We start from the raw sequence: 26,579 nt of genomic DNA, 5'->3' as shown, positions 1-26,579 counted from the left end.
AAGACGACGGAGGGAATTTATATATATCCTCACTGGGTCTAGATACAACATTGCAACTGCCCTCTCTCCGAGCAGGGGGCCCAAGTGAGCTCTTAACCCTTTTATCTGTAATGCGGTTGGGGTGGAGGAGAAAGCTCAGAGGGGGAGAAGGATAACAGGACAGGAGCCACTTAAAAATTATCACTGTGGCTTTGGGATTGCGTGTATTGCTTTTACAGCCTCCCAGTCTGACATCCCTAGGAGGGCTGCTGGAAACTCAATGCCTCTCCCCGCCCCATATCCTCCTGGACTGGGGTAGCTGGGCACAGGAGACTACAGTGGAGGAGCAGATCTGAAGCACACATGGGGGGAGCTGCACCTTGCCAGGAAAGCCCCAGCTGGCGGGTGCAGAGTCCACCCTGGCCAGGCACTGAGACCAAGGAGTCACGAACGGGTATGACTCATCCCCTGTGCCGCACACGGCCTATACTGTATATATTATACTGCACCCGTGGGAAACAGCACTTACAAATGCGTCCTCCTGTTTTCCCTAAAGTGTGAGATGCAGAAATGTATTAAATGAAAATTTTCCACCCCATTTGTGGGACCCTGTGGGCTAAAACCTTTCCACAGTGTCCATCCCAAAATTACAGCCTGGCTGGCTAACTTGGACACACAAAGGACATTCAGAGGAAGCCTCTTCTGGTTCGAGAGGGACCCTCTCGCTTCTCGACAGGATTTGCTTATCACCTGCAGAGCTGGTTGGAAATGCAGAGCACGACACAGTGAGCTATGGCTACCACACTCCATGCGCCAAATCCTGCTCACACTAACAGCCAGCATAAATCCAGAGCCACTCCAATGATTTTTGCAAGATCACACCAATTTATATCAGCAGAGATTTACATCAGGGCAGAATTTAGCCCTGTTGATTCAAAAAGAAGAGAACTTCAGGACAGGTAGGACAGAAAGGAGGAAAACAAGATTAAGAGGGCATCTGTCCTCAAAAGTCAGATAATTTCTCTTTCCTTCCAATTAAAGGGTGGGTATATCCACACCATATAATTCAGCATCCTCCAGATATACCCCAGCTGGCTGCAGGTCCCAAACTCCTGGTGATCTGCGCACATAATTCTGCTCGGGCAGGTGAGAATTGGCACCACGTAGGGTGAAGGTTTTGTTCTGTTTCAGAGCAGAGGTAACACAGACACACGTGACTGTCCTGGGCTGTAGCCACCTGCTCCTCTGGAGCATTTCAGCTGCGGTGCCGTACCCACGGTGAGGTGCACCCGGCAAGCCCAGGGACACCAGCACCACAGGACCACCTGGATGTGGGGTTCCTGCAGCATGACAAGATGTGAGGGGCAGCTGGCCTGGGGCACCACGTTCAGCTCAGATCCTGCCTCTGGGCTTCATAAACCGTGATAAACCAGCCCTACTGGTGATAAAGCAAGCGATATCCCAGAGAGGAAGGGGGTGTTTAATTCTTTAGAATTCAGACCTCAAAAAGCATCCTAGACACCAACTTCCCTTTGCCATACCCTACTTGAAGTCCATGGGTGACCCACAGCATTACAACCCTGTCATTGCTTTACACAGCACCTGCCACTGTTGGTGAAATGTCTATCTGTGGCCTCTATGAATGACTCAACATTCACGTGCTCCTAGAGAGGCCAACAAGAGATTTCTCTAGCTCCTTTGGTGGCTGTGTACTATGGGAAGATGGGACTCATAAATGGATGAGAGGCTCTGCTGACCTCTTGCAGTCAAAGGGGAACAGGAGCAAAACACAGGCACCCCAGTGACCTTGTGGGATCACAGTACATGCCATCTCTGGTCCAGAAGACCACAGGACCAACCTCTGCCTCATGCTTTGATGGGTATAAAAGTATTACCTTGATACGCTCTGAGCTGTTGTGTGAAGAGATGTGTGTGCTTGGCACACTGAAGATAGCATGGGGATGACTGGATGGAGAGATAGATTGGGGGGACTGACACTAAGGAGCTCCTGGGTGTCTCAACAGGGTTAACAGGCAATAAAGGTGGAAGGATAAGGAGAGAATCAAAGAGCAATGACAGCATGAGCTCTTATGGCAGGAGTGGAGATGAGAGTCAGGAGAGCAGATAGTACAGGACAGGAGGCCACTGGGGTAAGGGGACAGAGGAGAGAGATCAGGGAAAGCAAGGGGCAAAGCAGCCTTGGGAAGGAGAGCTGGAGAAGAATGAGAGGTTGAAAGACAGAAAGCAGAGGAGTGGATACTCTGTGAGAAAGGAGATGACGAGACAGAGAACAAACTATTGCCCTGTAAACAGCTCTAGACAGAGCACGCTGCCTCCAGGAGATGCAACCAAAGTGAAAGGGAGGAGGGAGTGCAGGGGCTGGAGGGAATGCCTGGGAAGGATGCCACCTTCCCCGTGGTGTTAGCAAGAAGCGCTGGCATCCAGCCAGGCTGCGTCTTCTCCCTCCTCCTCCTCCTCTCCTGCTTCTCTACCCACCTCCCTCCCCTTTTAAATTCAAAAATTTGTGTGGTGTGAAATTTCATGTGCTTTGATGGCAATTCGCAGAGACACTGCCCATTGGAGGGGAGAGGCTTGCCTGAGCTTTACACAACGAGCTCAATGAAGCCGTCCCGCTCCCTTCAGCCGCCGAGCCTGGCCACCACCACCCCGCTCTGTCCCCAGCTCCCCTTTCCTCCCTCAATCCCTGCCCACCCCGTGGGCCTCTGCATCAGCCCCCTCACATGTCACAACATTTACACCTCCTTCCCCACAAAAAACACATTCATGCCCTTGCCCTAATCATTTCTGCTGAGGTCTGTAGGCAGTTGTGCTATCAAACAGCCAAGTCTTCACTGCCCTGCTACTCCGCTGCAAAGCTGGCAGGCAGACACAGTTCATCTGGGGGGAGACGGGGCTGTGGAGAAACCACTATACATCTCAAAAAAAAAAAAAGAAAAAAGGGATATGCATTCATGAGATGTTGATCAGCTCTGGGAGGCTGTGGGCTGATGGACATCCCCCTTCTCTGCCAGCACCCAGATACCTCGCTCTGGAGAGCATCCTTCAACCCCAGGAGAGGTAGATATTGTTTCTAGAAAAGCAGCCATGAATCTCTAAGTCACACAGGGTGTGTGCTAGGTCTCTATTTGAGGAAAGCTCTGCCCACCTGAAGCTTGTACTGACAAAGCAGATGGTGGCACAGAAAGGGTAATGCAACCTTACTCTGTTGTCCCTCCACCACGGCCTGCTCTGCAGGCTGAACCTGACAGCAGCAGGGGACTGTCCCACCACAGCAGCAGCTCAAAAGGGAATGGTCAAGTTTCTGTAAACCATCAGTCCTCCGGAAATATTTCAGTTCTCTGACATGAACACCACCAGCCATTTCATTCCCTCTCCGATCCTCCTCATCGCTGTTTACTTATTAATGGCTTCTTCTGTCTTGTTTAGAATGATTATATAAGTTCACAGACACAGAGCAGCACTATATAAGTTCACAGACACAGAGCAGCACAGAGCTCCAACCTGCCATGGCTGAATGTCTTCTGTCCATCTGCTCCTTATCCTGTTGCTGGCTGCCTCCAACAGGGCTGCCCTTTCAGCTCCTGCTCCAGTCAGGTCTCCCGCTACCAAACTTCAGCTCTGAAGGCCCTCAGCTACCCATTCATCCTCTAGATCGTCTCCAGTGTGTTGGGAGAATCAAATTCACCAGCTACAAGTGTAAGGGGCAAAAAATGACTGCCCCAAAATACCATATGATTTCAAAAGGAGCAGGTCCAGGCTCTCTAAGGAGGACTAGGTGGGGGAGAGGGGAAGGCTACTACCTTTGAGAGGTTCCTAAAACAAGTGAGGTCCTTTTCTCCTTAAGCTCATCCTTACAAATTAAATTACTGCATTGTCTGCATCATAACTGTGTCTATACCAGCAAACTAAACATGCCTGGCACTAGTTTCTGGGGCCAATGTCAACTGGTATGGAACAGCCTTTATCTACACTTCAATTCTTACCCCAGAAAAAGGGTCTGGCTGCATGCAAAATGTCTACTGAGAATAGTCACCAGCCTCTGCTGTGCTCTAACTGGGAAATGCCCAAGAGACTGTCCATGGACACAGACCAAAACCAGGAAGAAAATTGACTATGTGGGCCACTGATGTCCAGGTGCCCAGGACTGTTCCCTGATAGCTTTGGCTTTAAAAGGATGCTACCTAAAATTCAGTATGGATGAGAACAGGAGGAGTATAGCACAAATAATTCCCTCACCATTGCCTTCCTAATTCAAGGGGAGACAGAGCCAGCAGTTCAGGCACTTACCCTGTTTTGCAGGTATGGATTAAGTGTCATTATGCAGGGACTAACATAAACACTCTCACAGCAAAAGGTAAACTTTTTTTTAAGTTGCTGGTTGCAACTTTTCGGATTTCAGATCTCCCAAGAAGCTGAAGATGCTCCTGACCCCCCCAGGATACAGACTCCCAAAGCTCACAGCAGTTTGCAGCAATAAGGAGAATGGATGGAAGCAGCCTGGGTTTCACAGGATTTGTGCAGGCTCGCCCCATGAGGCAAGTTAGACTTGTAAGGGAATTCTGGTGACTAAAAGGAGAGAGGCAAAATTGCTGTTTCGCTGAACATGGGGAAAAAAAAACAAAATTGAATTTTTACTCTGTACATCCTCAAAGTCAGTCATAAAAACATACTGGGAAATGTCACCTTCTGCCTGGCAGTAAGCACAAACTTCGAAGGGCCTGGAGGGATTTATAAACCCATGGTGAATTTTGCCATTCTTTTAACATGGTCTGATCTTTGCAAACTCCTGGAGGTCATGTTAGAACCAAGAGCAAGGCAAGGATACGGAATCTTTTCCCCTTGTGTCTGTTTGCCTAAAAGTGATTCCATAAGCCTTGGCACTGTCCTGCTAAGGTCACTCTGTTTCCAAAAGCATCTGTGCTTGCATAGGCATCCTTTCATAAATAACGGTGTGGACTGCACTCAGATGGTGGTAAAAAAAAAAAAGCTCTTCTAAACTAGTACTCAGGGTACCAGGCATCTAAATCAACCATTTTTCCACCCTGGCAGGATACAACACAGAGTTGCATTGGCTGCAAGGTTTTGCTTTTCTGCCTCTTTATTCTATTCCAAATGCACCATGCATCTGGCATGTTGTCAACTGGATTGGGGGACAAGAGAGACCCAAGTGGAACAGGTTTAAAAAGAGATTCATTTGTTATAGTTGCTTCAGACAAGAGTGACCTGTGCTTTACAGAGCAGGAGATATCTTCCTTCAACAGCATCAGGCTGGGATGAAGTTGAGCTAATAATTCAGTAACCCATGACTTAAACCTGTGGGATTTGGCAAAGAATAGACAGGGTCCAGGGATGGGGTCAGACTGGGGGCTGGGATAGGATAAACAGGAAGACTGAGAGGTGCTGCCAGGGTGAGCCGGGGGTTCAGGGCTCGCAAGCTGTTTCGGTGATCTGTGAGGAGACAGTAGGAATCAGCTGTTTGTGGGTACTCCTTGACCTCTATTCTTGCTAATAAACAAGTCAGACTTATAGGAGATGTAGCACAGGCAGCAGTTCCAGCCAGGCCCTGATCATGCTTGCTTCTGTTCTTGCAACACTAAGGATGGAGAAGCAGCTCTGCCTTGCTGCTTTATCCTGTTTTAGTGAGCTCCAATTTCCTCCACAGCTTCTAAGATTATTCTGAAATTCCATATTATTAAACTTCCTTCCAGTGTTTCTAGCTAAGTCCCTCATCCCAACCCTAGGAGGCAAAAATGCAGAAGGGGATCTGTCCCAAACCTCAACTGGGGAGCTGAGCTCCTAATTAAATTCTTATTTCCCTTCACCGACCTAGCAAACTCTTCTCCCACACCCACATCTTTGTGCTAAGGTGGGAGCAGTACAAGGCTGCAGGACTAACTCCAAGGGACCAGTTGGATGGACATAAGCCCAACACTTTGCACCCAAGCTACCAAAGGAGAGATTTCTGTTGCCTTTGCCTAACCTGCAGAGGGAGCAGGCAGAGCTGCTAGAGACAGGGTAGAGCCTGAGTCATCTCTCCCATTTCCAGAGAAACCTCTCTCAGGGAGGGAAGAGGAAGCAAAAATCACAGATTTCTTCCCTTCTAGCCTGTGAGATGGGAGAAGAAAATTGCTCAGTGGTCTCAGTGCAGAAAAAACTCCTCAGTCTTAACCCATCAGGACATCTTCTCTGCAGGAAATCAAGTAACACCCAAGGAAAGATCAAGGATATGGCTGCAAACAGCACACTTCAAGTGAGACAAGAGCGGGAGAAACCTTTCTACCAGCTGGAGAATCCAATAACCACAGGCTGGGATCTGGGGAATGTAATACAGACAGGGCTTGATCCTGATCAAGAGGTAGGTTGGAGATGGGAGCTATGAAGAAGTCCCCAAGATGAGCTTGAGCAGAGCCCCAGCCATGTGAAGTAGGCAGAGCAGCCCTGGAGGCACCACACAGCAGGGTGGCATGGGGGGCTCTGACAGTCTACCTGGTGTTGGATGAGCAATCAGGTGAGATGCTTGACATGTGTCTGTTAACCTGTGTTGCTTCCCTATGTAAGGTGACCTAGAAGTGGTTCTCTAGCTGCTGCCTTGCCCAGGAACAAGGTCTGATCCTCAAGTGGGTCAGCAGTAGCTTGCTGCAACGCAAGGGCTGACATTCTCCAGAAGCTGCTACCTTGCAGGGAGCAGGTGACTGATGGTAACTTACCCCGTAAAAAGCATAAATTAAGTGCTGCTAAAGCAGATACACCCAGCTTCTCTTAGTTTAAAACTGCAAATTTTGAGTTGTTTGAAGTATGACAATTCTTTCCCCCTTCTTTTAAGCCCTGAACAGGTATTTACACTGTTGAGGATAGCAGAGGTCTGCTTCCCTGGGAGAGCACTCACTGGGCTCAGAGCACTGCTATGCCTTGGCACCTTTGCACGCATCCAAACTGCCTCATCTCTCAAACACACCTCATTGCAGTGACTGTTATGGACAGAATAAAAAAAAACCCCAAAACACACGCACATTCTCCCCACCACCACCTTCACAGGAGGAGATCCCTCATTCTCTCTACACGGGATTTAGTCTCCATCACCAAATTCCTCTGCAGTTTTTCAGTTGCTCAGTTTACATTGCCTGGGCTCCTCGCCAGCCAGGCATTGCATCTCACTTGCTGTCCACCCGGCTTCGCGCCTGCTTCCCAGCATCCCAGCCCGCCTGCTCCCCCGGCGAGCTCAGGGATGCAGTCTGGGCTCCTCAAAGCACCTGTTTTGCTGGAATCCACTTTTGTCCCTAATTAGAGTGAAATCAAATAGCTTAAAGATTTCCCTGAAGGATGTTTTAAAGCTGGTTTCAAATATGATTTCAAATTACTGTATGAGAATTTCAGCATTGCTACAGTTGTTTCTATTTTTAGGTCTCAGTACAGATAGCAAAATCCTGATGACATCAGCATTCGACAAGTGTTCACTTCTTTCACTACCAAATAGATGCTACATGGTCTAGAAAAGGAAATAAAAATCTCAGACCATAATGTATAGCTTGTATGTGCGGTAATGTAAAACTTATTGAATACTGTGGCAGGGATGGACTAGACAGTCTCTGGAGGTCCAGAGAAAGCCTTTGGTGATTCTCTATGTTACTCTTAAATGTCAGTAGTGGTAGTAAAGCAGTTTGAAATAGTGAGGGAAATATTGACATAAGTGAAAAATTCTCTACATAAAATTGGGAGTGAAACATCAACATTCTCTGAAATGCTTTTTATTAAATGAAAAATTTCTCCCTAATTTTTTGTTTAAAATTTGATGAAACCAATGCAATTTCTGACAAAAAGCCATTAGGAGGAAAAATATATTGAATTCAGCCAGTGCTATCCAGTTCTTCCTCACTATTTTATCCACATCCCTCCACTACCCAATAGATGGTTGCTTTGTCTTTGCGGGTAGCTCCTTTAAGCCTCCCTGCATATTGCAGACTTCCCACATCATTTTAGCACTTCCCTGCTGCGTGCCACAGGTGACCAGCTCCGCTATGCTTCACAGGCACTTTTAATTCCTGCAAGGTGTTTGGGGGCCAGGCGAGTTCAGGCACCATCATGCCACGTTACCCCTCCTAAACACCCTGTCAGCTCTGCCGGTTTGCATCCTCCCACGACAGCGTTTGCAGAGATCAGGGCGCCCTCTGGGCTGGATCTGGGATCCAGGCCCCCGTTTGGCCTTCTGGGATTTATGCCATCTGCTAACTCATCGGGGAGGGGGGTAGGGATCACTAGTCCCGACTCCAGCCCCACAGTAGCCCAGCACCACCGCCCCGGCACAGCCCGCTGCTGTTTGTGCTTTCCTTTTGTTGGAGACCTGGCAACCAGCTTTTAATCCAAGCCCAGTGTGAATTAATTTTGGAGTAAGCTTTTGTATCGAACGCTTTCCTAAGATGTAGCTATGTTACATCTGCTGCACTCCCTTCATCTGCTAATTTGCCAATTCTACCAAAAACAAGCGTATGCTTTTCTGACACACAACTTACACAATGAAGCGGAGCAGAGGAATAAAGGGCTTCATTTAACTCATGGAAACAAGTTAGAATCATAGAATCGTTTTGGGTGGAAAGAACCTTTAAGATCATCGAGTCCAACCATTAACCTAACACTGCCAAGTCCACCACTAAACCATGTGCCTAAGCACCACATCTACTCGTTTTTTAAATACCTCCAGGGATGGTGACTCCACCACTTCCTTGGGCAGCCTGTTCCAATGCTTGATAACCATTTCAGTGAAGAAATTTTTCCTGATATCCAATCTAAACCTGATCTTGTTCTCACTGAAATCAGAAACAAAATACCCATTGACTTCCATGCGAGCTAACTTGAACCTTGGGTTCTGATCCAGCGCTTGAGCCTGATCCTGCCGGTGGCTCGAACACTTGCTGAAGGCAGGGGCCTGCCAGGGTATCATCTTCCCTGGTCTCTGACATCAGAGACTGCTGGAAAGAAAAAATGACTGTTGTGCCACAAATAGAATGATTGAGTCACTTTGCTACAGGATCAGCTCAAAGGAGGGGGAAGTGATGGGTGAGAAGGTAGCAGGAGAAGGAGCAGAGCTGTAGTACCTTGCTCAGGGAAAAACAAACAGGCAAACAAAGGAAAGAAACAGAAATTGCCTCCTTTGGCCTTCTTCCATCAGGGCAACTCCATTTTATAAATCCTCCTGAAAAATGCAGGAACAGACAAGAACAGGCTTCAAAACACAGGCAGGACCTGCACTTTTCTTCCTGTTTACAGGACAAGCATGGGTCCATTTTTACAAAGATAAAGGGAACACAGGTGAATATTCAATGACCGTTTTCTTATTTGCTTACACCTGCTGTGCACGTGGCTATGTATTTTTGAATAGGATCACAGTTATTTGCACCTGTAAAACTGCACCTAGCACTACTGCTGTCAGCAAAATCGCAGGTGCAGGAGTCAGTACAGAAGGCAACCCTAAAGAAAATATTGCCCATACCACTATGAATAAAGCTAGAGGGACTTCAAGCATTCAGGGCATCTGGCTTGCCCCCCAAAACCCCAGTGCTTTCGACAGTAAAAACCAGCCAACCTGCCCTGAGGTACAGCTCGGGACCAGGAGCTGCAGTTGCTCAGTTCTTCGTTTTTGCAATTGCCATTCTCTCCAGGGGCAAGACAGAAGCTTCCAGGAAAACCAGCCAAAAGTTAAAACAACACAGGCAGCTCTTACTATGGCCCTGGAAATAACAGGGGCAAACAGCTGTCATTTTCTTTCTCTTGGCCTGGATGAAATTTTCCTCATCTCACCCATTTACACAGGTCATGCGAGGGAGTGGAGCACCCTTCCCCACGCTGCTGCCTGGCGGGAGGGGAAGGGAAGGGACAGTGCAGGAGGTGCTTGCACAGTGTCCCAGCCCAAGCCAGCTTGAGTGCAAACCCTCCAAGGACTTCCATTGCCTGCCACCTGTGCTGCAGGGTTCACACTCCTCTTTATTTGAGCTGACTAAATGGCAGCTGATAAAAATATACCAGCATTTCTGCTTCTTTTGCTGTGCAGGTGTGCACAAAGATTTCCCACCAGCTTGGGGGAGGCAGCTCTATGCGCAGGTGGGCTGGCTCAGCAGCAAAGAGCAGCCTGAGCTTAACAGTACTTTTTGCCCCCTCCTTCCTAACAGGCAGAATTTATCATCCTACCTACCCCAAGTCAAAGCATCTTCGTGCCTAGCCTTCACTCTTGTTTCAACACAATGAGGAAATTTGGGGTAGACAGCTGTGGGAAGGCTGCAATCTTTCTGGTGGGTCAGAAAAGCTGGCTCAGGGTTCCCGGGGAGTATCAGCCAAGCAACATCGCTGGCCCAAGGTAGAGAGATGGATGTACCTGTCCTGGGAAGGGAGAGGCAGAACTAGGACAGAGTCACACTGCTGGGCTTGTTGCACCTTTTGCTTTCCCTGGGCCTGGAGCAAGAGGCATCCACTAATTGGAAGGAAAAAGTAGTACATACATCACCCCAGTGCCACAGCCTGTCCCTCAGCACCAGCAGCAACTGCTGCTCTTTTGACTTCCCAGGGCTCTGCCACAGGGAAAGCACAGCGCACAGCCACCTTGCTGCCCTGGCAGGATGATGCCCTGGGCAGTCTCCTACTTTGCTATGCCTACACCCAGGCCTACCCTCCCCAAAACAGCCCTGTTTTACTTAAAGAGGAGGAAAAAAAATCATAAAAAGTCAGACTTTGCCACAAAACATGAAGCAGTAGAGGAGCTGATACTGTAAATGGGAAGGGTGGGTGTACCCTCTTTGAAGGAGAAAGGTCTTTCCTCCCCCCTTTGCTGCACTGGAACATAAGCCCAGAGCTGCTATCACTATCATTTGGGAACGTGGAGGCAAGTCGAAAAAGCCAGCTGTGAATTTTGGTAGTCAAAAAGGAAAAAAATTCCTAGGAGAAAAGCTCAAAGCAGACAAATACAGGGTTGGGAAAATCACTGCCTAGATTTCATCTATAGCATCCAAAACCCGCACTTCTACCTATAGCTGCAAACTCCCCTTTTAGCCCTCTGCCCACTCCATTTAACTTTCTTACTTACCCTGGCATCTCCACATATCCAGATAATACAGTAAGGCCAACCTTTGCTACCTTCACTGCGTGTAAGCACAGCACTTTCAAAGGCTGTGGACTTGCCTATGTTAGTTGATTCCGGACACCACAACAAGTCTCCTCACTGAGGACCATTCCCTTACTAGATATCAACTTTCAAGCCTTCATCTTAAGAATTTCTCTGGTAAAGAGACGTTTTTTTAACAGTACAAAACCATGTCTCCTATCTCATACTCAAAAATGACTAAAGTGATTTGACTCAAATGCTACAGAAATTCAGCCTTAGATACAAGAGTAATGAAGTCTCATCTCCATAGGCCAAACTTGCAGAAAATTATAAGCAACTGAAATGAGTGTTTCAAATGGAAGTATTATGCAACTTGAATGACAGTGACCTGAAATGCTCAGAGCAGGCTATTCCCATCTCCAACATTTGTCTATAGCAGCACAGGAAACTTTGGAGGCCTGAAGGAAACAACCATTTCCAGCTTGGAGAAAGAACACATACTTAAAACTGTGCAACACTTCAGTATCTTTTGGGTCCTAGCCTTACCAGAATATCTTTGGAAATCGGGGAAGTTTAGATGAGAAGTCATTCTCAACCGCGACTGACAGAGATTCCCCTTAGACTTACCTCAGGCCATACAGGACAGTCCCATCAGGATGGAGCCGAATCATGCGGTTCTTCACTGTCACCCCATGCAGAAAGGACTTCTTGTCATTCAGGAAATAGGTGTCGGGCAGCCACAACTGGTCAGCCACCCGGTTGTCCAGGGTCAGGTTGAGAGGAAGGTCATTATACGCCAAGCGTTTGTCCCGCCAGCTCTGCTGGAAGTACATTGTGATGGTGTAGTCCTGGGAGAGAAACATGCAAACGTCAGCCTGGCTCCAGGGTAGGGACATAACTCAGTCCCTTTGCTACTGCCGCTGCTGAGACCTTTGATGGGTCTCCAAATTCTTTGGCACCCAAATGTCTGTGTCCACACCTCCAACAGTTGTGGGGGACTGTGCTTTGTTCTGGGAAAATGGAAACAAGCCTGAGCTTTGTAGGGGACAAAATGACATTACATGACTCCAATCAAACAAAACTGCATCCCACTCATGTTTCCGCAGCCTGCTTAGGGTTTGGCTGCAAAACTAGTAGTAGTTAGGACTACGATAGCACTGAAGGGTGTCAACCAATAGTGGGCTACACCATGTCAAAGACTTCAAGGATTGATCTCCCATTTAAGTCATCTAAAGGTGTCTGGACACAATGCAGTCACACTCAGCCACTGCTTGTTACCATGAAGTTGGTAAAAGATAATTTTGTTTTGAGCAGAAGCTCAAGAGATTCCCAAGGGCACATGGAGAATCTCACCTCAAGGCCAAGGTTTCAAAGTCAACCCAGGCCATCCGTGACAAGCTATTAGCACTTGCCTTGTTATATGAGCTAAGTTGGGAGTTCATTGTGATTCTCAGGAAGGGACATATGTGAAAGAAATCTGTCACCAGTGGAGCATGACCCACTGGTAAAAGGGCGGTTCCCTAACCATCCCCAGCTAGCATAATGCCATATATATCTCCTGCTCCTCTCCTGTTCAATGCTAAAAAGTTGACTCTAAAAAACTGCTGCTGAGACAAGAATTTATATTATAGAGGGCAAGGAGAGCTGTTTGGTGGCTCACAGTTGTAGCTCTGCAGAAACCAAACTAGTTGCTGGACAGTAACAGCACGGCCAAGGGAGATCCAGAGGCCTCAGGTCAGCTTGTTCAGAGACACAGTATAGTGGCACCATACTAGAAGAACAATTATTTCTTCTCAGGTAAATGAGTAGTACAGGAATGGGTCCTGTACACACCAGTTACAGAAAACATTCTCACAACAGGTCTCAAATAGGTTAGGAGCCAAGACTTTTTGGGGTAAAACAGCTAGCATTAAAATAACAGGATGTTGATTAGGAAGTGGGCACAAGTCTTCCTGACAGTGGCCTTGCAGAAGTCACTGATTTTTCACAAGTCCTTAAATAAAAAGCATTTTTGTGAATGCATGCAAATGATCTGGAAAGATGGGGCCAGAGACGTATTGTCTCTTCCCAAGCAGATACCTACAGTGCCAGAGGAATCCTCCTGACCACACAGATTTGCATGACAGGCGTTTCTGTTCTGCAAATTCCAGCTCTGTGCAAGGGGCTGGTGAGGACCTTGCTCATGCACTAACATCTGGGCTGAGCACAGAAACATCCTGCCTGCCTGTCTTCTCCCACTGACTTCACTCAAAGCCAGGTTTGATTAGCACCTCTGAAAACAAGCTCAAATAATCCCACATTATGGGTATGCCAGCTTTCAGATATCTAACAATGATTCAGAAATCTAGACCCACATGCATATCCAAAAGGTCACAGAGTACATCTGTGGTGTAGACTGGATACAAAAGCTATATCTGTCACTTTCTGTGTTATATTGAAAAGAACAAAAACACAGTGACAGTTTTCTTGGCCAAGAAACTGTTTTGCTTTGCTTTTTAAAGGACTGCTAATCTCCTGCCTTGGAAGCCTCACAGTCCATCTCTCAGGGGCACAAACATTTTCATTTTGGTCAAGACCTTGCAAAGGAAAATGTACTCCCCCATACCCCTCCAGGGTGTTTGGACCTGCATTGCAGTGGGAACACAGAGGAGCAGAGCACCTAAGCTCCTGCAGCTTCTTACCCTTCTTGGTAACAGGCTCTTCCCCTGCCTGCGGGAAACTCTGCTACAGAGGCATCATTTCCATTCTCCTCCTTTGAGGGCTCCACCCGCACATCTTGGCAAGCTGCTTCACTGACCTGCATTTTCCTAATCCTTGCCAGAGCCCTGCAACACCTCACCCCTAACCAGGCCACCCTGCTGTCATTGCAGGCTCCTGCCAGCCTTCAAGCAGACAAGAGGTGGCATTGATTTCCAGAAGTCAAAAAAGGGCAAGCTGCTTACAAAGCGAACAGTTGTTAGCACCTAAGAGATACACTTTCTAAACACACCTTCTGTATTTCCAGGATTGATGGGATCAAACTCAGAAGGGTGCAGAAATAAAAGTCTACATGCTAGCCACCAGGCTGATGATGTTCTTCAGGTGCAAAGACCTTTCAGGGAAAGAACAGCCAGCCCAGCCCTGTGCTAAGCTCTGTTCTCCAATTTTCCTGGGCTTCTTGGCACAACACATTTCTCTGGGCAGCGTCATGGAAGTCTGGAGCACTTGATAATCATGGTTCATCCGGTGACTGAGGTTTCCCTCAACCCCTCTCTGCTGACTCCTGTGCTCCACTTCTCGTTCTGCTGCTCTCCCTGCCCCATCACTTTGTTGAACAATGGGCAGGATTTCTGGGCAAAAGGAAGAGCACAGAAGTGTCTACCCCACAGAGGTCAGTCTTCCCTGGGAGGACAGGTGCTGCCTGACATACTTCCAAGCTGTGGGGAAGAGGAATGCTCTACCTCCACGCCCCTGGGAGAGAGTAGAGCACAGACAAGGGGGCTGGAGTATGATATGGCATACTACAGTGAGTGAGAGGGACCAGTGCTCACGAGAGAAAGCAGCAAGCTTGCCTTCCCCTTTATACCCCATAGCCTGGTCAGGCAATTATGAAGTACCCACATGACACCCTAACGTCACCACCTGGCTAGGCTCCAGAGCTGATGAGATCTTAATCATAGCCTCCTTTCAGAGGCAATAAAATAATGACCAAGGGTGACATCGTTCTGCAGAAGCCAGATGGAGCCAATGCATGCAGTGGTTCATAAGTTCAGGAATCAGAAGTAATGAGCCTGATTTTCCTCCAAGTCTTGTTGTAGGGTATTATCTGTCATTGGGCTAATATGAGGCTTTCCCAAACCTCCCAGTAACCAGCGACATTCACAAGCTTACTGATGCCACAGATATACCACAAGCAGATAGAAAGTTGGCCTGTTTACCAGGCTCAATGAAGAGCTTCAAAACCAAACACACCTGGAGCCCATGCACCCATCCATCTCTTCCTTCCAGCTCACCACTGAAGCACTTTAGTGGGAGAACACAGCTGAATTTCCCTGCTGCCTGTGTTAGGGATGAGTAAGGGGGCTTTCTCTGTGCATGCATACCCAGTAAGCACCTTTCTCCACTGCTGCTAGTGGAGGAGCAAGCGGTGCTTCAGGCAAATATGACTTTCTGCTTGCCTCTAAACTAGCAGCCTAGACCCTCTCTGCACTGCACCAATGCAGCTCCAGTAGCAATAAAAATGGTTCCAAATTTCCTGTTATGGATTCCACTAGGTCTTTCTGGAGGACCATTTAATGCTCAGGAAGGGCCAGAGTCTGACCAAGGCCAGTCACTGCTGTGGCAAGGATAGCAGAACTTCGCAGAGACCTTCCAGCTCACCCTGCCAGGTAGACCTACTGCACCGGGGACAAAAGGCAGGACCCATGCTGGAGGTAGCATGCATGTGCCAGGCCACCCTGTGCAACCTCCTGCTTCATCTGGTGGCAAATGGGGAAGTAGAGGCAAGTGTGGAAGAAGGGAGATAACACTCCTCATCAGAAGCTCTGTACAGGTTGCACTGCAAAGACCTTTGGAAATTGTTCAGTGTGAACTTAGATTTCGGTTTTTAAAAACCACAGGCTGCGACAAGGGAAAGGGAGCTTCTGAAGGGTGAACGTGACCAGAAGTTATGTGCCTCCACCCGGTCCTCTGTTTTCTACCCCGAGGAAAAGCAAGTTTCCCAAAGACACCTACAAACCTTCTCTAGCTAGGCTTTGCTACTGTAGCTTAACTGGCCATATCAGCCTGCACGTTCCCTGACCAGCATCCCACTGCGGGAAGCTGAAATGCTGTAGTCAACAGCACTGGCAAGGGGAAAGCCTCTTTCAGACCCGAGGAACCCTGCTGAGTATCACTGACCCTTATGCCAAAAGAGCTTGTATGTTTCAAAACAAGCTGTTCCTCTCTCCTCCATCTCTGCTAGCCTGGCAGTGGCCAGATCCCTTGATTTGTCCCAGAAGTCCAGTACCCAGTAGCTCACAAGGTGCACAGCTCCAACACTACTTCCAGTGCTTTTATTTACCACAGTACTCCTGCCTTGCAAGGTAGACCTCATGGCCCAGCTGTGTGCAGGACCACACTCATCACTACAGCTCCCCTTCAGCCCCTCACAAAGCTGAGGTGGCACCTGAGCCTGCTGGAAAGCTGCTCAGCGTGACCAACCCCGTGGGACCCCTGGTCCACATGCCTCCATTTGGTCTGCTCTGCTGAGCAGCTCCTTGCGAGCTGTCAGCCCCAGCCCCCCTTACCTCCCCTGCTCCCAGGTTTTGCAAAGGCTTTGCTCTTTTTCCTCTCTTCCTTCTTGCTGCATGTGACACACACAACACAGAGGTGAAAGCAACATGTGGAGCCAGCAGACACTCATGTTGCAGCAGTATCTCCCTGCGAGGAGGGAGGACAGCTCACTTAGAGGCCCACAAAAGCCCCAGAGAAGGAAGAGGAGCTTAGTTGAGGGTCTCACATGCTGAAATGACAGTGCATCCTACCAGCTACTGAGGACAGGGCCGCTACCATCCATCTCCAGACAAGAGGAGGAGACTGATGATTACAGCCTTTCCTGAAACTCAGCAGAGACCCCAAACCAAAGATTATGTAAGAAAACTGAACAGTGAAAGGCTGAAATGTTGACACAAGAGGGGCATGGATGAAGGAAGGTTTTTCCTGCAGAACCACAGAGGCAACAAATTCAGTCCAGCATGCACAGGCATTCCCCAGTTTCTCAGAGGACAGAGTAGATAAGTCTAAGGGAACAGCAGCTAGGGCACAGTAAGAAGGGAAATAAGATGGCACCATTAGTATGAATTCAAGAATGAATTTCCACTGGTTCATATTCCAAACACCTTTATTAGCATCTACCATATAAGCCGCTCCACCTCCCAGAGCCCCTTTGGGACTGCAATGCTCACCTATCCTTAGAAAGCAAACCTGGACTCACCCTGGACCCTTCCCCACTTGTGCTGGCCCTGTGTAATCTGGGAGTAAAATGAGCCCGCTGTCACAGGAGACCAAAGCTGCCTCTTGGAGCAGATGTGTCCCAGGAGGAGGGTGCCAGATCTGAGTCTAATGGGAACAAACCCACTTGTGCAGAGGAAGGCAAAGTTTAAGGAGACCAAGTCAGTGAGAGGACATGTGGTCCAGGAAAAAAGACTGATACAGGAGAGTGGGTCACGCCTGGCACTGTGAGCACAGGTTGGTTGCCACTGAAGCACTGACAAACCGTAGGGCAGGAAGAAGCTGGAGTGCTTGGGTGTACCAGATATTATCTGAAGCCACCACAGTCCAGGTGAGGACACAGGCATGCGGCCAGTTGCTTGTGGGCAAGCCACAGGCATTGAGCAGTGTGCAGGGATGCGCCCAAGCCACCAAAAGACACAACACTTCAGGGAGTCAGTTCAAGGTGGGAACCTGAACTTCCTTGTGTACAGATCAAAGAAAAGCAAGGGGTAGAGCAGGACCAGTTAAGGCACCACAGTAACAAGGGCAGCACTCTGCAGAGAGCAGCTTTGGTCTTCAACTGGAAAGCCACCTAAGGCACTTCTTTACACAAATGACACACACTGTCCCTAGTCTCAAGGATGCCCCTTTGGAAGATAGCATCGCATGTCCCTTTCTTCAGTGGAAGAAGGGATCCAAAATTAAGGAGACTCTCTTCCCCAGAAAGAGCTGCCCTTCTGCCCAGTTTCATGTCAGCATGCAGAACACAACCGTGGTCTATGTCCCACATGGTGTTCTTACCAGTGTGCTTGTGCTGATTTTGGAGACACAGTTGTACTGTGTCAGACCACAAGCCTTTCTACATTAGTATCCTGTCTTCAGTAACAGCAAAGAGAATAGCAAGGAGGAATATAAGCAAAACAGGGTCTCTGTTGTGATACTTAATCCTCCAGCTATTTGAGGCTTAAGGATCTCCTGAGCCAGAGCTGATACCTTCTTAATTGAAGATACTCAGTTTGTCTTTGGAGAGTGTGTCTTAAGTCTCAGAATATTCGGCCTTTGGCATCTGAAATCTTGTGTCAGTGAGTTCCATAGTTTAGCTCTCTACTGTATTTACATCACTTTAAAACAAGTACAAATCAGTCTTACTCTTTTCAAATTCCCTGTAGTGCTTGCATTAAGTCAGTTAATAACCATAACTCTATGCTACTCAAGCTTACAAGGTCCCACCCCCTTTTAATGCAGAACACAAATAACTACACTAAAAAGTAGTAGAAGGCTCTGACAGAGGCACAAAACAGCAAGGTGGGAGAACTGTTGCACGGGATAAACACAGAACAGAGCCATATGATGACAGTATCTGATGTTCTGCAATGGGTTGCTGCACAAGAACAGACTGAAGCCAAGGTAATGGAAATAACTTTCCACAGAGCCTGTGGTATTTGCTGTTACAAAAGCATCAAGTCAGGAGCTTAACAGTATATTTGGAAGATCTAGACATCAGTGTGGAAAATACAGTCCAAATCATAAAAGGAAGGAACTAACAGGAAAGAATAGCCCAAGGACACAGAGCTCCTGCTACAAGGCAGAAGCTCCATCTTCCAACAGAAAGTCACCAGAAGCATCCCTCCCGGGCAGGCTGCTTCATTAACCCTCAGTGCAGCTCCTGAGAGATGTACATCATTGGCAGGTTGGGTCAGATCATTTTACTTTGTGCTGTGACCTATAGAGTCCGCAGTACTAAACTTGTCCAGAGGCAGAAGCCTGCATGCTCATCGGGAGATACACTAGACTCGGAAGCCAGGATTAGAAATTAAAGGAATAACGTATGTGAAAGGGTCAAAAGTTTGCTCAGAATACAGTATTTCTGGCAACATGGATGTCTCCTGTGCCTAGTCCATTTTTGTGGATGACAAATGTCTCAGATACCTTTTTGAGGGGCTTTGAAAGTGAAGGTGACTATTCCTGGCTGTTAGTGGAGGTTGTATTTCACCAAGCACTTGTAAGGTACTGAAAGCAATAACTTTTCTGCCGAGGAGAGTGCACATTGCTCTTCTGCTGCTGCATGACTTTGGGCATGAAGGATAAAGGAGGTTTTGCAACTTGCCTCTAGCACTAGCTGTGCCACTTGACTATTTTTTCCCCCATTTCCCCTCCACCCCGACTTTGATCAAGCACCTCCTTTTAGAGAAGTAACCAAATAAAAGTCCTTCCCCATATAAGCAAATGTCATATGGTCTCCTTGTCCAAGATCACAAAAGAACATTAGGAAGGCCAAGATGCTCCAGAAAGAGGGAGAAAAATGGAACATCTGACTTAGTAAAAACCAAGCTGCCACTGCCAGAGACTAATGAACAGTTTGTTGGCTTCAACTTCTTTGATGATTAAACACCAGCTCCTGTTCCCGTCACTCTTGGGAGAGAAATTAAAGGACAAAGTAGTCCTCAGGTATGCTTCATTTTAAGGAGGGGGTAGGGGAAATAAGTGGAATTATTTTTAAGGGGAGGAGACAGGATGTCTCTGCAATCAGTTGCAAAGAATTGGAGCAGTGTAAAATGTACAGAACACATGAAGGACAGAGTAATACGGACATGGTTCTTCCTTAGCAAGCTTGTTTAAGAAAGCTACTTTGCTCTCATAAGGGATTATCCATCTCCATGCAGATAAATCAATGGGTCCCAGACCTTAACATGCACCAGTTAATCTGACATAAGTAAATATCTGATAGCAGTCTTTCCAGCTCTAAGCACAAAGTGTGTTCAGACTCTTACCTTTGCTTAGGGCAGGAGACAGCAGCTTTGGTACTTACTGTAATTTTCATGGGGAGAGTTCTCCCAGAATGCTGCTTTTAGTTCCTCTTTTGATGCAGGCCAGTGCCCAGTTTACAAGTCTAAAGTTCTGCATGACAACAGTTACACACAAAGTGACAACTATTTTAGATACTGGCTTCTCCCTACATTTCAGCTTAGCTTAGGTGAGAAAGCCACAGTCTCTTTCCACCTCCCCTGTTTTTGAATAACCAGATGTCAGCACTGACTTGGGGATCAGGAAGAGCACCTTCCACCTGCAGTCTCTCTGCCAGTAATGCAAGGGGACAGAAATGCATTGGCTTCTAGGATACGCTCTGTGCCTTTCTATGCTGCAGGTCTTTGCGCTCTTGAACTCATTTTCTTTAGGACCTGAGAAGTACTTTGCGTGGAGATGTTCCCCTCACTAACATGGTCTACTTTTGTAGTAATTTGCATGTGTTTAATTGCTGAATGCATGTCCAGAAACTGGGACAGATATCAGCTATATCCTCAACAACTGGGGGTGTGCAAGTAAAGTGTCACTTTGTTGCCCTATTTCTCTCCTGCCATGCCCTATCCCTGCAGCACCCGGGTTGGTGCTGGTCCTGCAGGTGTAAGATAGAGGACATACCTAGCTGGGTCCTAAGCCAAGAGGGTGTTGATATGCCCGTGGACAAGGCTTTCAGACTTCTGAGCCTGTGTATCAATGCCCTATCTGAGCAGGAGGCAGCACCATATGTCATCTGCTTAACAGCCCCAGTCATGCTGGAAGCAGAGGTCAAGAGGAGAAAGCCAGAACTGATGGGCAGAGGGATGAGTATCACCTGCTCTATGAGCACACATGAAACTGCAACCTTGCTTAGTGTTACAGGCAGCAATCCCAAAATCACCACCTGCAGCATGACATCTTCCTCAGGCAAGCTCTTAGAAAACAGTGCCAGGCAGTTTCTATTCTTAAGCCACAAAATCTGTGAGCTACTGCATACCATTTCTGCTGGTCTGGTCTCCTCATTCGGTTCCCTGTGAACTAGTAGCTGGGCAAAAGCCGGAGCCCATTCTACCCCCAAAATCAGGATTGTTTGACCTTCACGTTTCTGCATCACCAGCTAGCTTTCACTCCACATCTCATCATAACTTAAGAAATTGTCTTTCCCAGAGAGGAACCACTTTAAGAGAAATGGTCAAACCCGTTTTTGGTTCCTATACCTTCCCATGCCAAACCAGCACAGAAGGGCATGCTTTGTCCAGACAGCCAACTAAGGCCAGAAAAGCAAGGCCATACATTAAGTTCAGAAAAAGGTGATGCATGAATTTGACCAGTTTTCAGGCAGAAAGTGTTCTCACTTACAGACGGGCTGGGAACTGGTAAGGACTCATTGTTAGTACCAGGAGAGGTAAAAACAGGTAAGATGCTCACTTAAACAAGGAGGGAGCTCAGGCAGCAAGTCCCCATCTGAGTAATTTCTTCCAGGAAAAGTGAGAGACACACAAGCATTAATGCATTATCTCTTTGGAGTCTCGGAGAAGTGTTATGATCATGCATTGCATAGCTGTGAAAAGGAGTCCGAGGGCATGCTTACATTACAACAAGCTGTCTGGTTTGAAGCACTTGGTAATTTAAAACAGATTATGCTGCCATAGGTTTCTGCTGACCCATGACAGGAAAACATGGTGCTTTCAGGAAGGCTACCTTTACCTTCCACTGTTTGCCTGCACTAATGTATCATGCTACACAAGTGCCTTTTGCACACCTACAAGCCATGGGACAGTGCTGGTGCCTGTATCCCACCTCTTCTTCTCCCCTCTCCCACCTAGCTTCTCCCAACTTATCTTTTCCTACTTTCCCAGCACTACCCTTACTGCCTTGCAGCATGTCTTGCCAGTGCGCTCCTGCATACACATATGGGCATATCTAATATGCAGCCATTAAAGCTCAAAAATGTTTTTAATAATAATTTCTTATTTAATTAAACATGCAACAACCAGGTTATTAGAGTAAATTAAATCTGAGTGAGACATTTGAACACTGACTAGCGAAGATACCAGTTTCTAAAGCCTTCAAAAGGATGGGTGAAGAAAACTGGATTATGCTAAGGGAAAGGAAAGGTGATGCTGGAAGACGAGCAATGATCCCTAAACCTTTTCAAAGGGGCTTTGCAGCCTCTACACGTATCAGAGAATTTTCACCTTGTAGTGACTTTCTTACCTCTTGCTTGCTGAGAGATGCTCACTTCAAATGGTTAAAACTCAACAGGTTTTCTATCAGGAGCAACCTGGTAACGGAAATATGTAATTTCTCCAAAACATTCCCAGAACTTTTCACTCCTCTGTACATTTTTTTATATTTAAAATGAAACATCCTCTTCACCTTGCCAAGAGCTTTACTGGACACCAATCCAGTCAGACTCTACCCCACACAGAAGAGGTTCTGCAGCTCTCTTCATAGACACTGACTAGTAGAGATCACAGGGAAAAAAGGCTGGAGGAATGGGGAATTAAAGTAGTTAAGGTGCTTCGTAGCCCATTGGAATTATGTACTCTGGAAAACACCTCTGGGTATCAATTGCAGCTCACTCAATGCTAGTTCTGTATGAGACTTTGGGCACTTTCACCTATGCCTCATTTTCTCTTATTTGTAGAAATAAGACACTGCTGCTAACTTGCCTCCATGCTGCAGTTTGGGATCCCCACATCTCTAGGCAAGTGCTAAGTGTGTAATGAACAGAAATTACTTTTTCTCCCTGGAAAAAAAAAGATTAAATAGAGCTTGTGGCAGTCAAGACCACCAATGCGGTTTGGGGCTGCATAGGTGGAGAATCATGTTATGAATGAAGCAATATTACTACTTTTCATGGCAGAATATGATGGTGTATATACAGCTCTGAGCACTGAAACCATGAGACTCTCTGCAACACCATCAAGGCACACAGTGCTTTAAAGACACTGTTTTAACTTAGAGAAGGAAGGTTTGATATTCCGGGTTCCAAAAAATGCCACAAGATGTAATTTCCCAGGAGGCAGACAGAGGCAAACATTCTTTAAATGACGTAAGATAACTAACATGTCCTGGGTGGAACAATCACCTCAACTAGGCCGGCACACAATGGCTTAACCAAAAGGTTAGAATGGTGTTTGTTTACTGTAGAAAGCAAAGTCTGATCATGTAGGAAGAATAACTGGGAGTAAGCAGATGAGATGGTGAAATGAAGAAGAGTAGAACATATTTCTGGCAATAGGGTTCAGTTAGGTCAAGGATGGTCTCCTAAGAGTAGAGGATAGCAGCCCTGTGGTTTGAAGAACAAGGCCTACTTTCCAACAAGCCCAAGCAAACTGGATGCAAACTATTGCACCTGAAAACCGTAAGACTCCTGCACACAGAGACCCATTTCTGTAACTGGGGTAACTGCTTCTACATATGAATATTCTGCGTAGCTGTATATGTGGCCCCTAAGTTGACAAACTCAGTAAGATTGAGTTACCATTAGAGAACAGGGCTAGCAATCAACTGTCTCAAATGTGGTACGAACAGAGCACTGTATAGTCATGCTAGGACAACCAAAAAGTACAGGAGTATCAACTGATCTGTTCTAGGAATCAATTTCTGCTGTCAAGGGTACTGACCAGACAGTGTATCACCATGGATCTAGTCTACCTCTGTCTCCATCCATGGGTTAGTCTGCCCTTGGTTATGCCAGGGTGAAGCCAAGGGAACCAGTCCAAGCTGCCATCAGCAGCACTGCACACAATATGGCCCATGCCATTGTTCTTCCACTTTAGTAATCCAAGTCTTGGCTGTGGGATCATAAACCTGATGGACGGGTGCAGTGTAGTTAACTGACAATAGCATTCAAAATGCATCTGTATCAAACACTCCAGATTCTGCTGAACAAGTCGAGCTTATTACAGGATGCATGAAGAAAAAGGAGATTTCAGCAGGCTGTGAAGGTCCACAGGCAAGCAGACTTTGACTTCACGGCCAACTGGATGGCAGAGAACAAGCTGCAGTTGCTGTCCATGCTGAGTGAGTGCTCTCTGCAGTACCAGGACCAACAGTCCTGGAGCCAAGGAGCTCTATTTGCAGAGCTGGCTGAAAGTTATTGGCAGGGAGCCCATGTGAGCTCGGTAAATAAAGTATCCAGATAATAAAAATACCCAAAGGCACTGTTTAATTTTTCTGAGGGTTCTGATACAGCCAGTAATATTGAGAGGGAACAGAAATCTTGCAGACAGGAACAGGAGCACACAGCAAAGCCATCCTTCCAGAAGAGTGGAACACAAGGCACCTGGTAAGTCTGATGGCTGACAGCCTGTACAGCTAAATACCTGACACTCATTTATGGGGGGAACAGTTGAAAAGGAAGAGGGTTTGTGTTCAGGAACTAGACAGGGACTTAGAAAACTAGACTTGGACAGGAGCTTGTGTATTGTAAAACCTTAAGTCCTCTTGAGCTTTAGTTGCAAACTCTTGATGGATAAAAGAGCCAATACTTTGTGTATCCATGACCTAGGAATGCATCAAAGGGGATGGACCCCTGTGGACAGAGACCACAGGCTGCCTTCCCCTGCAGTCACACTGAAGTTAAAGGAAATACTGTGGTGGCAAGGTTGCTGCAGTGGAAAAGGGAGATGAGGTCCAGCCTGTAAGCAGTGAGTATGTTTTGGGTTTGCTTCCCTCTTCACTAGAGCCTCAGATGGGAGCTCAGTGCATCCTGCAAAGATGGGGCAAAGGATGTGTAAGAGGGCATACTCCAGCCTGGTGACCCACTGCACCCTGGCACATACAGTAGTAGGCTAGCTGTGCATGCCCTCCAAGCAGTGACGTGGAAGGGGCCAGTGCATCTTGCCTTTTACTGCCTCCTCTGCTGTTTTTCTGGCTGAAGCCAGCCTGAGACTCCAATTATGTCAGGGCAGAAGGGACTGCTCACATTTCATCCCACATGCACGCACACCCTCCTTCCCCAAAATGATCCTTTTCATCTGACTAGAGGACCTTTCTGGATCTCCAAACAGCTCAGCAGATCCTCTTCCTTGTACCATCCCTTTTCCTTGAATGTTCATTTTTCTCTGTAGCCTAGCAACTCAGCACAGACTCAGAATATTAACAACTCCTGTCCCCACACATGATCTTCTCCAGAGGCCTGAAAAATGCGATAACAGAAAGGCTGAGAGGGGTAGGAGCAAGCATGGGACATGTAGGGAGCATGTAGGGAGCCTCTACCAGCATTCAGAAGCAGCAAAGCTATTCAGCTGTCGTATCTGCCACCTTCACTTAACATGTACATAACATATAGAGTTATATATAGCCCCATTTATTTACATATTCAAATAGCAACATGACACGCACGCACTTGTATTTCAATCTAGGTTCTATATTGAGGTGCTGGCACTCTTGCGCACGTACGCTCTCTATTGCTAGATGCTTTAAACATATATACGACAGGATGTCAGAAGGTCAGATTCTCAAGATCTAATTTGGTTTTCAGTCAAACCAGATGAAGCTTTCACTTGTAGGAAGATACTTTAGCATTCTGCAGTAATCCTCTCCAATGCTGCAGCATTGCTATTGAAACAGGTGGCAGTTTGGAACATCGCTCTCAAATACAGACAGCTTTTTAATATATATATAAAAATTATATATAAAGGTTGTGGGAGTTCTGCCTGTGTAAAAACCTGAATAAAAACTTAAGTAGAAAAAAGAAAAGACAGACATTTTATCCTGGGCAAAGTTTTCTGCAGTAGCAATTCTAACTACTACAGGAATGCTGGGGTGCAAGCTGAAGTGGTTCATACCACCACCATACAACACTGACATGTTCAGGTCTAAAGATAACTTGGCTGATACAGGAACAGATGGAGCATCAAAATACATAGCACTGTTTAGCTGAAAGCATGCTGCAAACTATAAAGCCATGGACTCTCATCCTCTCCAACATGACTTCTCTCCTGCCATGGGGTGGAGTCACCTACGAAATGCAGAGTGAACTTAGCCTCTTCAGTGAGAGCACAAAAATGTTCTCACTTGGGAAATCGCCTAGTGAGCAAAACACGTGAACTCTGCTTTTCAGTACAGGAGCATGGTGGACTCAGCCCTCCTGAGGCTTGAACTTGTGAACTGGAGGACTTGCAGAGCTGCTCCTTAGGGATAACAGCATCATGGTAAGATGCACAAGGGAGAATCATTTGCAACAAGCATTGCCACCACATTTTATTCATGCTACAAAACCCAACGTCTAGGCTAGGATTCAGCCAGTCTACCCAACAGCTTTCCCATAACCAAGAATTTCCAGTTATGCAGACAAAAAGCTTTCTGCAAACTCTCCCATTAACATATCATGTGAATGCTACAAGATCCCTAGGAAGAAACCACCATGGTAGAACAGAAAGCCTCAGGTACAGATAGTCATTCTCTAGTTCAGCAGTTCAGAGTCTTTCTTCAATGGAGAGCTTGTTTCAGTAAAGTTTCCACAGTTCACCATTTACTGATCTATGTACGAGGCAAAATCATGCAATTCAGCCAACAAAAATATTTCATTCAAGGACATCATTAATGTTCAAAACATTAGAGCACTTCAGCACAAGTACAGGAGACCCCTTTATAGGTGAAGTGATAAAGCTGTCCCCTCTCACAGGAGGACACCTCCAGGCAGTACAGTGGCAGGGACCTGACAGGACTACTGCTTTACCAGGCTCCTGTCTGCTACACATGCCCTGAGTCCTTGAGACCTGTCTCAAAAGGAATTCCTGGTGCTTTG

At 46.9% G+C, this 26,579-nt stretch overlaps 1 protein-coding gene across 2 annotated transcripts in view; it reads right to left on the bottom strand.

The window, feature by feature from the left end:
* LOC137669658 (gamma-aminobutyric acid receptor subunit beta-4) overlaps positions 1 to 26,579 on the bottom strand; it is a 73,775-nt gene that overhangs the window by 11,733 nt on the left and 35,463 nt on the right. For both annotated transcript variants that reach the window (XM_068411874.1, XM_068411875.1), the window contains exon 4: positions 11,714 to 11,934. In XM_068411874.1, coding sequence (XP_068267975.1) covers positions 11,714 to 11,934 — 221 coding nt within the window. The remainder of the gene's footprint in view (positions 1 to 11,713; positions 11,935 to 26,579) is intronic.

Source organism: Nyctibius grandis, chromosome 13, assembly GCF_013368605.1.
Source record: "Nyctibius grandis isolate bNycGra1 chromosome 13, bNycGra1.pri, whole genome shotgun sequence".
NCBI classification, from domain to species: domain Eukaryota; kingdom Metazoa; phylum Chordata; class Aves; order Nyctibiiformes; family Nyctibiidae; genus Nyctibius; species Nyctibius grandis.
The sequence above is the reverse complement of the archived record's forward strand: the minus strand, read 5'-3'. Positions and strand labels throughout refer to the sequence as shown.